At 31.1% G+C, this 12,713-nt stretch overlaps 2 protein-coding genes and 1 long non-coding RNA gene across 7 annotated transcripts in view; all 3 read right to left on the bottom strand.

Annotated features, from left to right (window-relative positions):
* Positions 1-212: 212 nt before the first annotated feature.
* On the bottom strand, positions 213-5,872 carry LOC117691820 (uncharacterized). The gene is made up of 10 exons (XM_034478621.2): positions 5,538-5,872; positions 5,116-5,421; positions 3,831-4,151; positions 3,528-3,640; positions 3,126-3,150; positions 2,959-3,042; positions 2,780-2,860; positions 2,606-2,627; positions 2,295-2,360; positions 213-912 (listed from the first exon to the last, which is right to left on the bottom strand). Exons 3-10 carry the CDS (start codon positions 3,901-3,903, stop codon positions 909-911), a joined length of 468 nt encoding a protein of 155 aa, XP_034334512.2. The 5' UTR covers positions 3,904-4,151; positions 5,116-5,421; positions 5,538-5,872; the 3' UTR covers positions 213-908.
* Positions 5,873-8,069: 2,197 nt separating this feature from the next.
* The window catches only part of LOC117691814 (cell adhesion molecule DSCAM-like), a 42,518-nt gene continuing 37,874 nt past the window's right edge, over positions 8,070-12,713 (bottom strand). Inside the window, exons 9-12 of one of the 5 annotated variants that reach the window (XM_066072144.1) lie at positions 9,188-9,268; positions 9,054-9,075; positions 8,636-8,697; positions 8,070-8,174 (exon numbers count right to left, since the gene is read on the bottom strand). In XM_066072144.1, coding sequence (XP_065928216.1) covers positions 8,643-8,697; positions 9,054-9,075; positions 9,188-9,268 — 158 coding nt within the window. In that variant the 3' untranslated portion in view covers positions 8,070-8,174; positions 8,636-8,642. The remainder of the gene's footprint in view (positions 8,175-8,635; positions 8,698-9,053; positions 9,076-9,187; positions 9,269-12,713) is intronic. The other 4 variants (XM_066072146.1, XR_010709657.1, XM_066072145.1 and 1 more) reach the window with 4 other exon arrangements.
* LOC136271711 (uncharacterized) lies at positions 10,179-11,442 on the bottom strand. Its single transcript, XR_010709659.1, has 2 exons — positions 10,690-11,442; positions 10,179-10,509 (listed from the first exon to the last, which is right to left on the bottom strand). It is a non-coding gene; the product is annotated as an uncharacterized lncRNA (long non-coding RNA).

Here is a 12,713-nt window from a genome sequence, read left to right as displayed (position 1 = left end):
TAAAAAGTATGTGTATGCGTACAATTTCTTACCTTCTTGGATATTTTAAAACTTGCATATTCCACGTCAAAAAGCTCACTACATTTTGATATTACGTTTTAGAGAAAAATAAAGCAATCAAAGATGGACGTGAATAAAAGAAAACGAATTTTAGAAATGTTGTTAATTTTTGTTAATATTTATTTAATTTCTACATAATCGTTTAACACATGTATATATGCCATATAAAAAATTATAAACAACAAAATTTAAAATAAGGAAAGTTATTATATATTCCATATTTACAATTATTTTACAATTCTAGGACAGATTTCTGCATAATAATATACCTTTCAAAATATGTTTTTCGAGTTTATTATTAGAAATATGATTATAGGCCGAGGAAAATCCGTAACTTCTGTGCAAATTGAACTAAATTTGAAATAACAAGGATAAAAAGAATGACACTTTTTACAACTTTCCTGGAGGATCTGAGCACGCGTCATTGCTCTAGCAATTTAACGAATAATCTAGCACCGTTTTTCAGTCTTGATGCGTTTATGGGTACTTTAATGGCCATTATCAGATCTGCTATTTTTCAATTTTTCTTGTTAATTTTTCGGGTATATTTTAATTTGATTTCTTTTCCATTAGGTTTTCTTTTTTACAGTTCATTTTGTCTTTAATTTGATATTAAACATTGCCTAATCAGCTCCAAGAGCAATAAACAATGAAAACATTAGGTTAAAAATTTTCGGACACAGAAATAATTATCAACACTTTTTAAACAAAAAAGGAACAGGTTAATGAATGCATTCATTAATGAAAAAATAATTTAAAGTCCATGGTAATATGTTCAAGCCAGGCATATAAAACTACATTTTGTTCAGCTGTAGTCTCGGCCACTCCTTGTTGAAGTAACAGTATAATTACCTACAATGATTTAAACGTATGAATAGATCTAGAAATGGACAACAAAATTAATAATAAAAACTATTTCATTTTTGGGACAACTAGACTCTTCTTCAAGTCAAAAGAAAACTTTTTAAAAAAAACGAACAAGATACCCAGGGGCCACATGGCTCATTCGAGTAACACTGCCATAACTCAAATCAAAGCAGCTATTTATTCTAATCAAAGAAGCTTTGCAGAGTCACATACCAATAAATCAGTCAGTGTTGTTACAGTAATTGTTATGTCAAAATTTAAGAATCAGGAAGCTTTAATACATAATGAAATTGCAAAATGTAAAGATTGTACGTAGTTTTTGATAAGAATAAAATTTTAGATTTTTAACTATACATTCCTACACTAATTGCTTTACCCTCACATAAGGCCCATTTTTCAGTTTATAAGTCATGGTTTAAACAAGTCAAAAACTGTATCCCCAAGTTAAACTTTGTCTATCTTTTGGGGGTCTCAGTATTGGTCCAAATGTCGCAATTGGAAGGATTTAGAATATTCACTTTATCAGGATGTTTGCATAGTTAATTAACACACAATGTAGGATTCAAGTTCTTAGCAAATGTTAACCAATTTTTTATGTACATTCTCATATTAAACTTTAAACAACCCCCTAATTTTAATATTGCCTGAACATTGTATCGTTAAAAATAATCAACATGTTTTAAATAGTAGTCTTGTTTTGCATGCATTATTTTCCTTTAAAACATTTAGGACAAATGAGAAAAGTTTTTTGTAAACTTCTTGCAAACAATTAGGCATTGTTCAGACGTATGTTGATAATTCTGCGAAGCATCAAATTCTCACTTACAGTAACGGTTGCTTGTTAAGTGTTGACAGAACAAAGTGCTCTATGGGATTTTTTATTTGACAATTTGAAAATAAATTTAAGATATAACAAAAGTCAAATGTCTTCTTTTGACTTCAACACACATAATTGAGAAAAGAAGAATAAAAATTTACTTTAATAAATCTTCACTTGTAACTTTGGTAACAGATTAAAATCATTTCGTTTCAATTGATAATGAGAATAATATACATATACCTTTTCAAATTAATTCTTCTAACATCCTACCCTATCTTCAATCTTTCTTACTTATATTTGTCTCCCCCTTGAAGAAGACATGGCCTTTCATTTCAACAAATTTGTAAGCCCTTTCCCCTAGAATGCTTTGTGCCAAGATTGGTTGAAATGTCTCATGGTTTTGGAGAAGAAGTTGAAAATTTGGAAATTTTACGACGACGACAACGGAACAACAGACAACGAACAAATTGTAATCAGAGAATCTTACTTAAACCTTTGGCTGAATTGAATTGTTTAATATAACACAATGAGATCTAGTTTTTCCTACTTTAAAGTATGATAATGACTTTCTTCGTTCGTCAGGATTGTGTCTGGTATTTCCATGTATTCTATTCTACATTTGAAATCAAATATTAAATAGAATAAAAATGTGTTAAAGATTGTAAATACTTTTAATTTTCTAAAAAATCATCAAAGTTTTAGAAACTTTTTTAAGAATACTACCTTGATAACACAATTAATCACTCAATATGATTATTAAGTAAAGCATTTTAAATTTTAGAAGTTTCTATCTGGATTATTCATATTTATTAAACCCTATATTATCTTCATTTTATTCACATAAAGAAACATACACACCTTTCAAGCGTATTTTCAGGATCTAAAACAGTAAGTTCTGGACTCAACTGTCAGATCAATTTTCATTTGTAGCATTTAAACAATGGATTTACCGAGGATTAATTTGAACTGTAGCATACTTTAGATTACATACAATGAATAATTTATTTTGTACATACTCACAAATTATATTACCTTTGATTTGGTTTGAAACATCTTGATAAGGATGATCAGTCGCCGGGCATAAATGATCTACGTAATCTTTATATTGTAATTCTACAATAAAAAGCGGTTCCAAGAAATTGTCTTTCTTTATACCTTCTCTTTCACACACACACACACACACACACACACACACACACACACAACTTTACCAGTGTTTTGATTGGAAGAGATTTCTTGATAAGCTTGATCAGTTGTGGGACAAGGGTGTTCTACGTAGTGTGCTCTCGATGTTACTGGAAGAAAAAAATCCCAAATAAAACTCTTTTCATCTTTCTTTCATTTTCTCTAGATCAAATTTTAATGGTATTTAACTTACCTTCTGTTGACTTTATTCGACTTTCCTAATATGAAAAAAATGAAAAGTGTAGGGTTTTTTTTCAAATCGAACCAAAGCAAATTCTGTGATAGAAATCTTATTTATTGGTTTGATTATAACATGATCCACCGAGCTTTTTTTTTTATTTCGTACGCAAACTCTACTTTATAAGTACATTCAAAACATGAAACATTTTTAAAAATTATTAGCCAGAAAACTAAGAATTATGAAGGAAAATTTGAAACCGAGACTAGAGACCGTTCACAATAACAGTATATTAGTACGGTAAGTATGTTATCCAATCTAGAAAGCAGATTATGTGTGATCATTATGGTTTCCGACAACATTAACTTAAATATAAGGTACAGATTGATTGATTTGATTATTGATATTAGTTCTTACTTGTTTGCGTTTATAAAGAGTAACGACTCCAACACTAACAAATAACACCAAAAACAGGGCGCCACCTACTGCTCCACCAAGAGCTGGTCCCATGCTGTTCTCGTCTTTATGACCTATTATCAAATCAGGCAATTCTGCATTTTTGGCGTGCGTTAAACAAATAGAAACATTTAAGTATATTGACGACGAATTCGATATATCTAGTGGTGTTTAAGATAAATATTAGCAAAAAAGCAACATTCTAGTAGTGTAAAGTTTTAACATGTTTACGTAATTTTAAATCTGATAATCACAAATACTCACTTTTAACTTTTTCTTCATCCGTGAAACATGTCTGAATGTTCATGGAATCACTTTTAAATCCATCAGAGACCATGAATTTAAATCTGTATTTTGTATTAGGTTTTAAATTGATTACTTCATAAATATAGAAATTGCTCTTGTTAGTTTCAATTCTTGCATACGTGCAGTTCAGAAATATATTATTTTCTGTGCTTATTTGAAGAAACGTTTGTGGAAGAGATGAATTCAAGGAACTGTGATCGGAAGATTCTGTCCAAAATATCTTTGCAGAAACGTCCCCACACTCGACAAAAAGTATTTCTGGCCTCACTATTGGTATTGCTAAAATGATTTGTATTCATTTTAATTAAAAATAAACCGCTTACTTAATTTTTCGTATGAAGGATGATCTTTTTCCAGATATTCTATGATTCTTTCTATCGCTTAGATTAAATTAGATAAATTTTTTTTGTTAAATAACTTATAGTTTCAACTATTTCTTTTTCATTTCCATATTCAACCTCCATGTATGTAGACAAACTTAAATTTACTATTATACATGTACTATTGCATCGCTCAAAGTTCAAATCTTCAGCTAGTTTCATATAAAGTCAACTTATGAACAGATCCGACATTTTCTATGTCACCTTTTTGTGTTTTCATATAACCAACCGAATCCAAAGCTTGTTTATAGCTTCAGGATTGCTATTTTAAGTATGTTTACTTCTTTATTATAGAGTGGTAAATCAAAACTTATAAATCAAGACATTTCGTCAATAAACTAAGAAACGCATGCACCAGAGTAACTGCTTATACATTTGGTATTTCAACATTTGGGATATGAAGTCTGTAAACTATAACTGAATTTAACCTGATAAAGAATTTTTAGAAATAAATTAAAAACCTAATTTCATTTTCGATAAACTAGCTCGAAAGATAAAAATGAGAGTAAGGTGGTAGACACGCTTTGGCGGATCAAGTGTGTGAAGTGTCATCAAGTTATAATTCAATGCACATTAAGAGCTCCACATTTAGAAGTAGAGCATCAGATATTAAATAATTATTCCTTTTAAAGGAATGTTCGGCATTTGATAGAATCTATATATGTTCATTCGAAATACTCATTTGATCTGCTCTCTACATCAAGAATACCTTTTTGAACCTGACGTTACGTTTTTCTCATCTAAATTTTTACAACCTTTTCTATTGTCATCATTGTCGTAGTACTAGTAAATCAATTCAGCAGAGAGAGAGAAAGAGAGAGAGAGAGAGAGAAGGAGAAAGAGAAGGAGAGAGAGATCCATACTTGTCACGTTTATAACATATCTGTTTGATTCTACATGTTCTCCCTCAATGTTGTTGGCTCTACAATACACCACTTTACCATAATCATCCCCAATACCCGTATAATGAAGCACTGAAATAGTCCTCGTCAGGTTGGTGGACCTATTCTCTATGGTAGAGGTTATCTGATTGGTTACTTCTGAGTTTCCTTTAAACCAGGTAATGTTTGCCGGAGGGCGACAGTCATTTGTCACACAAGTTATGTTTTTTCCCTTACCATCCTTGACCGCCGATTGTAATGGTGACAGAGTCACCGTTGATACAGGTACTGTTTGCAGAGGAAAAGAACAAATCAATTTGTCTGAAGGTTAATACAAAGAAATAATATTAAAGATAAGGGTGTTTGAATGAGAATGTTGAAGTTTCAAATCCATGGTAGCTTACCTTGTATTAAAATTGTAGTATTTGAATTTGAGACCACACGGTTTAGCGTTCGAGCACAAAAGATAATTTGGTTATGAACTGGTGCTAGCAATGTTAATTTGAATGTCCAAGGTTCTTCAAAACTACATTCGATTGTAACTAATTGTGTTTGATTTACACAATATTTAAAGTCACCTCCACCGGTACCAAGTTCGATTTGCCTTCCGTGGCCGTCGACTGTAGAAAACCAATACACACCACCAGACCTGTTGGACTGACATGTAAGTTCAAGCTCTCGGCCTTTTTTGACGACAGCGTATGGTCGAGGACTCAGTATGAGATTGAGATCTTTTATCAAAAATAATATTTCAAAATGTTCATTTTGCTCTCTTTTTTGTCTATACGTATATTTTACCATTCATAAAACGATTTCGCTACAATGGTTCTACTAATTATTCTAATAACCTGTACATGTATTAAGTTAAGACCACAACACTAGACACTCATCTTTCCCAGGAAGAACTCTCCAATGTTTCTTCAGAAATATTGGCTGATAATTTTATAGTTACCATAAATACATTGTTTACAATATTTGAATACTATTAACTGTGCCATGCAAACTGCGTTGTTGTTTTTTTAAGTTGAGAGGGGATACTGCAAACAAGTGTCAAACGTCATAACACTGAAGTGGTCAGAAACAAACAGGCATGTAACCATTAAAAATACAATCAAGGAAAATAGGTACTTACCACACAAGAAATGAATAGAGAAAAACACAAAAGACCTCAATATATAAGCTTCCATTTCTACTCAAGAAGAAGTATTTTTGAAACAATAATCAGGTAAATGTTTAGTTTTAGGACACAGTAATGCAAACTTAACATTGAAAAAAAAGTTACTGCGTTATTATGTACAAATAAATCACCGCAATGGCCTTTTCAGGGAAGTTTATTTTAACGTATTTTTTGCCTTGTCGGAAATATTTTTAATCTATCTAAGCTAGATATATGCAAGTTTTACTTTTCAAATTTTTATGCTCAGGCTAAAACAGGACTATCAACTGTCTCGATTGAAGTTATCTTTTCGTAAGTTATATATGGTCAATGCAACGACCTTGTCAGCAAATACAATCTTCCACTGGGTCGCATGCGGACTGACTTTGTAATACTTATATTTAGACTATAATTAATCACCTATTTGTCTACAGATCTTTTCTGTTTTTCCTGATTACGGCAAAGAGCATATTGCGGGTGTGACCGGTCAGTAGAGGATGCTCACTACTCCATGGCACGTGCACCTGATCCTACCTCTAATTTTTATTAGAGGTGCGTGTTTGCTCTGCTCCTGATTTGTATACTTACTTTGGACCTTTTATTTTGAACACCGTTCGTCATTACCACATGTCATACGGCTCATCGTAATGACGCCATTTGGATCTGGTTTCCAACCTCTCTCAAATAGCATCAGATGCGGCTTATATAGTTTAAACAAAGCTTTTTTAAGGTATTTCCAACAGTCAATCAAATTGTGAGTGTTGGTTGTCGCGTTATAAGCGAGATACATAACTTACAATTATTCATTATGTAAACAAAGCTCAGATTCGTGAGGTCTGTTTTTCGCTTATTACACGATTTCCAATATTCAAATTCAGTATGAGAAAGATGACACTGAAACCATAAAAACATTAAAATTTAAAAGAAATTTAATTGTTCAAATAACTCATGTTCCTTTAAAGTTCAGAAAATTACCTTTTCGTTATATATTGATCATGTTCCTTTAAAGTTCAGAAAATTACCTTTTCGTTATATATTGATTAAATGATGTGCATGATATAAGATGATGTGCATTGTATTACCCTTATTATCTTTAAACAACACACTTTCACTGGTATTAAAAGAGTAATCGTGGTTAAAATTATGATGATTATTTTACAAAACGAAATAGATAAAAACTGATAAACATGAGAGTGTAATCTTTAGGAATTGCGAAATCATTTTCTTTGAAAACAGTTGAGTTTTCAACATAGATATTGAATCAACGATGTTATTTCTTAGAACAATACCTTAAATTGCCTTTCTACAAGTCAAGAATGCATAGTATAGCAGATAGATAATCAGCAACATATGGCGTCTTTTTAAGCATCCAGATCATTTATACATTTAATACTTATGTTAAAATCGTACTTTTGTGTTTCCTATAATGTGAAATCGTAAATTCAAATCATTTTCTATATACATTATAAAATGATATTTTAAAATGTTGTTTTACAGTGCATTATTTTTTTGTAATGGGTGAAAAAATATCTTTTCATTAATAGATTAAATGGGGTTATTTTTTTAGATTTTCTATTTGTCAGGGTACATAAAGTTTTAATAACTTTTTTCTAAATTTAAAAAAAATATGTTATTTGAGTTATTGTCGGTTGTTTAACAGACCTTTGTTGTGTTCATGAATAATAATATATGGAAATAACCAATTTTTCGATTGACAAAAAAATAAGAATAGCTACCGCTCGGAAACAATAAGTTGAATAAATATGCAAATCAGCCAATACTGGTTTAGGATTTATTTAATATTGGATAATACATGCATTTATAAATTACAAATCACGTAGCAATCATCTTTAGTATCTGCAGTCACACAAATCAGTGCTTTGATCTGTAAAAAAAAAAACCCTGAAACGGTTAAAAGAGTCATTATCAATATGAACTTGACGCATTCATGTGAATGTTATTTCGCTTGCAATTTTTTGAGACCTTGCATTTGTTTTTATTGAATAAAAAAATTAACAAATGAGAACTCGATTATTTTGATTATGTTTATTTCAGTTCATATACATATACTACAAAATAAAAACGTTTAGTTCATAGTTACTTAGTAAATATGAATTTGAAAATACAGTAAAAACAGAGGCATAAATCATATTTTATTAAAAATTAAACAAAATTTAAATTTAAGTTTGTGTAGAATTTCTCCCTGAGTTTTTTTATTGTATTTATCTAAATTGATACAAAGAATTTACAGCAAAAATAGAATTTTCATGAGAAATTAAAATAAAAGTAAAATAAGTGCTATTAAGAGATATTGAAGTTTATGTAGGTAGCAAAAACATAACTTACTTTAAGGTCATTGTCCGTCATGGTTTGTATAAATTTTGTCCGCTAATTCCATATACTCAGCTCTGTGAAAAACAGATTACGAATAAAACCACCTTGTGTACATGAAAAATAGTAATTTTTAAGGCATAATATCTCCCAAAATTTGAGTATTGAATATATAATTATAAAAACGTTCATAATTTCGAACGATTGCTCTTTCCCTTAAAAGTATGGATGCATTTAACCATATTAATGCAATTTTACTCATAATTTTCCACATGTTGTTAAACATAAATTAAGAGAATTCGTGTTAAACATTAAATTTGAAACCAGCCTAGCTCTTTTGTAAAAAATGAAATCATATCTTATCTTTGGGAGTCATCGACTGTATAACGAAACACAACTTCTCTCTCAAGCAAAGAAAAAAACCATTGCATACCTTTCAATCACTTTGACTGCACCTGTTTCGTAAAATGCTACTTATACAAATATTTATAATACTTCATTCGTAAAGTCAATTTCAAATGCTGTTTATATTTTCAATTGTTTAAAAATTAAAGGAAAATATAATACCTTTATTCTGATCGGAGATATCTTGATAATGATGTTCATTCGTTGAACAAATATGATGCACGTAATGGTCATTCTGCTCAGCTAAAATTTAATAGAAAAATGAAATACTCTCTTTCACTGCACCCTTTTCGTAAAATGCTACTTAACTTAGACAAATATTTATATTCCATTCAAATTTTCAATTTAAAAAGCTATTTTTATTCTCAATTGCTAAATCATTAATGGAAAATATAATACATTTATTCTGATCGGAGATATCTTGATAAGGATGCTCATTCGTTGAACAAATTTGATGCACGTTATGGTCATTCTGTTCAGCTAAAATGTAAAGGAAATATGAAATAAAATCTCTCTCTCTCTCTCTCTCTCTCTCTCTCTCTCTCTCTCTCTCTCTCTCTCTCTCTCTCTCTCTCAAATCAAATATCTCTTCTAATATTTACATTTACCTGTTTGTTGTTTCTTTCGGTTTATCTAAAAATGTTTAATATTTTGTATTAAAAACAACGCATAGCTGGGAGCCACCAAAATCACAGAGTGTTACATAACAATCCTTATGGTCGAATTTCCTAAATATTACTGCTTAGTTTGTAAACTATTTTTTAGATATATATCTAGCAATTTTATAATCCTTGCTTTGAAATGTGGATACAATAATTAAAAGTTTATCAAGGATAAAAAAGTTAAATTACTTTCAATCAATAATTAAGTTATATTTACTAGAATTAAATGACTGCAAGCAATGCATTTTTACTTGGAGGTATATGAAGCAGACAGATCCTCCACTAAGGATAATTTGAAAGAAAGCGCCACCTAGTGACCCGCCAATAATGAATCCCTTGTCACAATCTTTTGATTTACCTGAAAAGAAAGCAAAGGAGTAGAAGAAGGTTGTAATGATGTCATTTAAAAAAAAGGTCAATATATAATTATCTATATTCTTATATGCTAAAAATGGCAAAGGTTTAAATTAAGTTTGTTTTAACCACTTATCTTACATGTACTTATGAAAGGCTTTTCGGCTGTGTAGCATGCACGACTGTCTGAGAATGAAGAACCATGTACATTGGAGGCCACGATTCTGAATTTGTATTCTGTAGAAGGATGAAGATCAGTTGCTTGATAGATATATGCATAACTGTCGTTTGTTTCGATTTTTTCATAACTACAATTTAAAAATGCGTTGTTCTGTTTGCTGAGTTGAAGAGTTTCTTGTTGAAATGGAGGGGTGTATCGAAAGTTTAGAGATGTAGATACAGTCCATAAAATCGTGGCACTAGAGACGTCACAATCAACTAGTGTAATTTTTGGTTTCATAGGTCTTGCTACCATAAAAGAAAACAAGAATAATTTTCAGTTAGCCTACAATAATGTTTCTAGTTTGTTATGCGATTAATTTCAAATACTCATACAAATATATTTTAGGTCTTTCATTTTCAATGTATAAAAACACCAATTTTATATACATGTATTACAGTTATATGGGAAATGTTCATTAGTCTCACACTGTACATAGATGTCGACTGTTCCACTAGAGCTTCCAGCAGAGTTGATAGCAGTACATGTGTAGTTTCCCGTGTCCTTTACCACAGCTGATTCAATGACATACATTTGTGCTGAAGAAACTACTGTAGATACGAGTGAATTTGACTTCGTCCACTTATAGGATACTTTTCCCGGGTTTGCGTTTAGAGCATAACAATATATCCAAACCTGTTTTGTCCCAGCTACTATGTTCAGGCTACTGATAGGAAGTATGTGTACCTCTGCAATATCTAATATATAAGAAAAGTGAACAATTGAATACAGAATTGATTTTTCTTTGCTTTGTTTAACCATGCTGAACTCATTCTAACACATTTAAATATATTTACATTTACACTAGACTTTGACCCGTGCGTGCACGGGTTGACATTGCATATGATATCGGACATTTACGAAATAGAATCATCGACACACCGTATTGTTGACATTTACATAAGTTTCCAAGCTTTAAGCCTACGATAATGCTATTAATTTCATTACACTTTACTTAGTTAGAATAATCTGACAGGCCTGCATCACAGTAAAAATGCCTCCCATACACCTGTAATGTAGCAGAAAATTGCAGAATTGCTCCGAATCGATTTGGGAGAAAATTAATGAAGTTGCATTAAAATAACAGTCAAATTATTCATAACACACCATTCTGAGGCTGTAAATACTTTTCATCTAAATATTTAATTCATATTATTGAAGGATTCAACACTTTCTTACTCGCTTCAAATTAAGTTACACATGATGTTGATATTCGGATCTCTCGGGATTTTTTATAGTAAATGCACTGTGTTAGAGTTATCTCCCGTATTTTCTTTGATGACATTATATACATGTAGCAAATTTCCATTGAAAATTTACACGTTTTGTCGTTTCTGAGTTTATCCATGCAAATGTGATATTGTGGAAACGTAAACTAAAGAGCCTTCTGTGACGTAGCGTGAATGTAATGCGCAAGCGCAAGATTGAAAAATTCAAAATATCTAGATGGTTTCCGGAATATTTTGAGAAACATTCGTGAATTATTAGTTAGCGTAGCCTGATTGAGAGGAAATAAAAACAAATTGGTAATCTTCAAGTACCCGTGATGTTTAAAGTATATAAAACAAAAGACAGTACTCTTCTGATTTATCGGTATTAAAGACAAAAAAATTGAGTCTATTATTTTTATATAGTACTATAGATTTGCAAATTTGTTTCCTTATATGAATCTATAGAATAGCGAAACATTCAATTCTATATACAGTGGAGCCTCAGTTATCCGGACGCTTTCGTTCCCATGTCCAATCGTCCGGATAGGTGAAGCTTCCGGATATCTGAAATGTGTCTATTGTTTTCATGAATGATAATGTATTTGTATACAATGGCTCCCAGTGTTGATACTAGGTTTTTTTGCCTTTTATACCATATAGCAACACATGCTAGAGTTGTCTGATTATATTAACGTTTTTAGATATAAAGAACTCTGCTTTATTTTATTATTGTGGCATGAAATATTAACCGGACAATAATGATAGCCGAATCTAGCTAAATTCTTTGTGTCCAAGTGTGATATGTGTGTGAAACACGGTTGTTTGCAATTTTCCAATTTTTGAAAGTGATTTGGGAGGTCAGTGCGTTTATACAAGCTACTCATGAGAGTCAAGCACGTAAAAATGTGTGAAAATTAATTGACAGGGGTAATCTTTTGTACTGAGTAAGGTATTATCAAATTTTACCGTCCGGTTAAATGAAGCAAGATTAGTGGTAAATCAGTGTTTTGTGGTAAAAACAGACCGTCCGGATCCGGAACGCGGACTTCCGGATAAATGGGACAAAATAACGTATAAAAAATCTGTTCCCAAATAAAATCGTCCGTAAACTGAAGCGTCCGGTTATCTGGCGTCCGGATATCTGAGGCCCCACTGTACTAACATTTGCAAAAATGCTTCCTTATATGAACCTATAAGATAGAAAAAAATTATATCCGAACTTTTTAATGACGTCCAAATGA

The sequence above is a fragment of the Magallana gigas genome, chromosome 9 (assembly GCF_963853765.1).
Source record: "Magallana gigas chromosome 9, xbMagGiga1.1, whole genome shotgun sequence".
NCBI lineage: Eukaryota > Metazoa > Mollusca > Bivalvia > Ostreida > Ostreidae > Magallana > Magallana gigas.
This window is presented reverse-complemented; position numbering and strand designations above follow the sequence as displayed.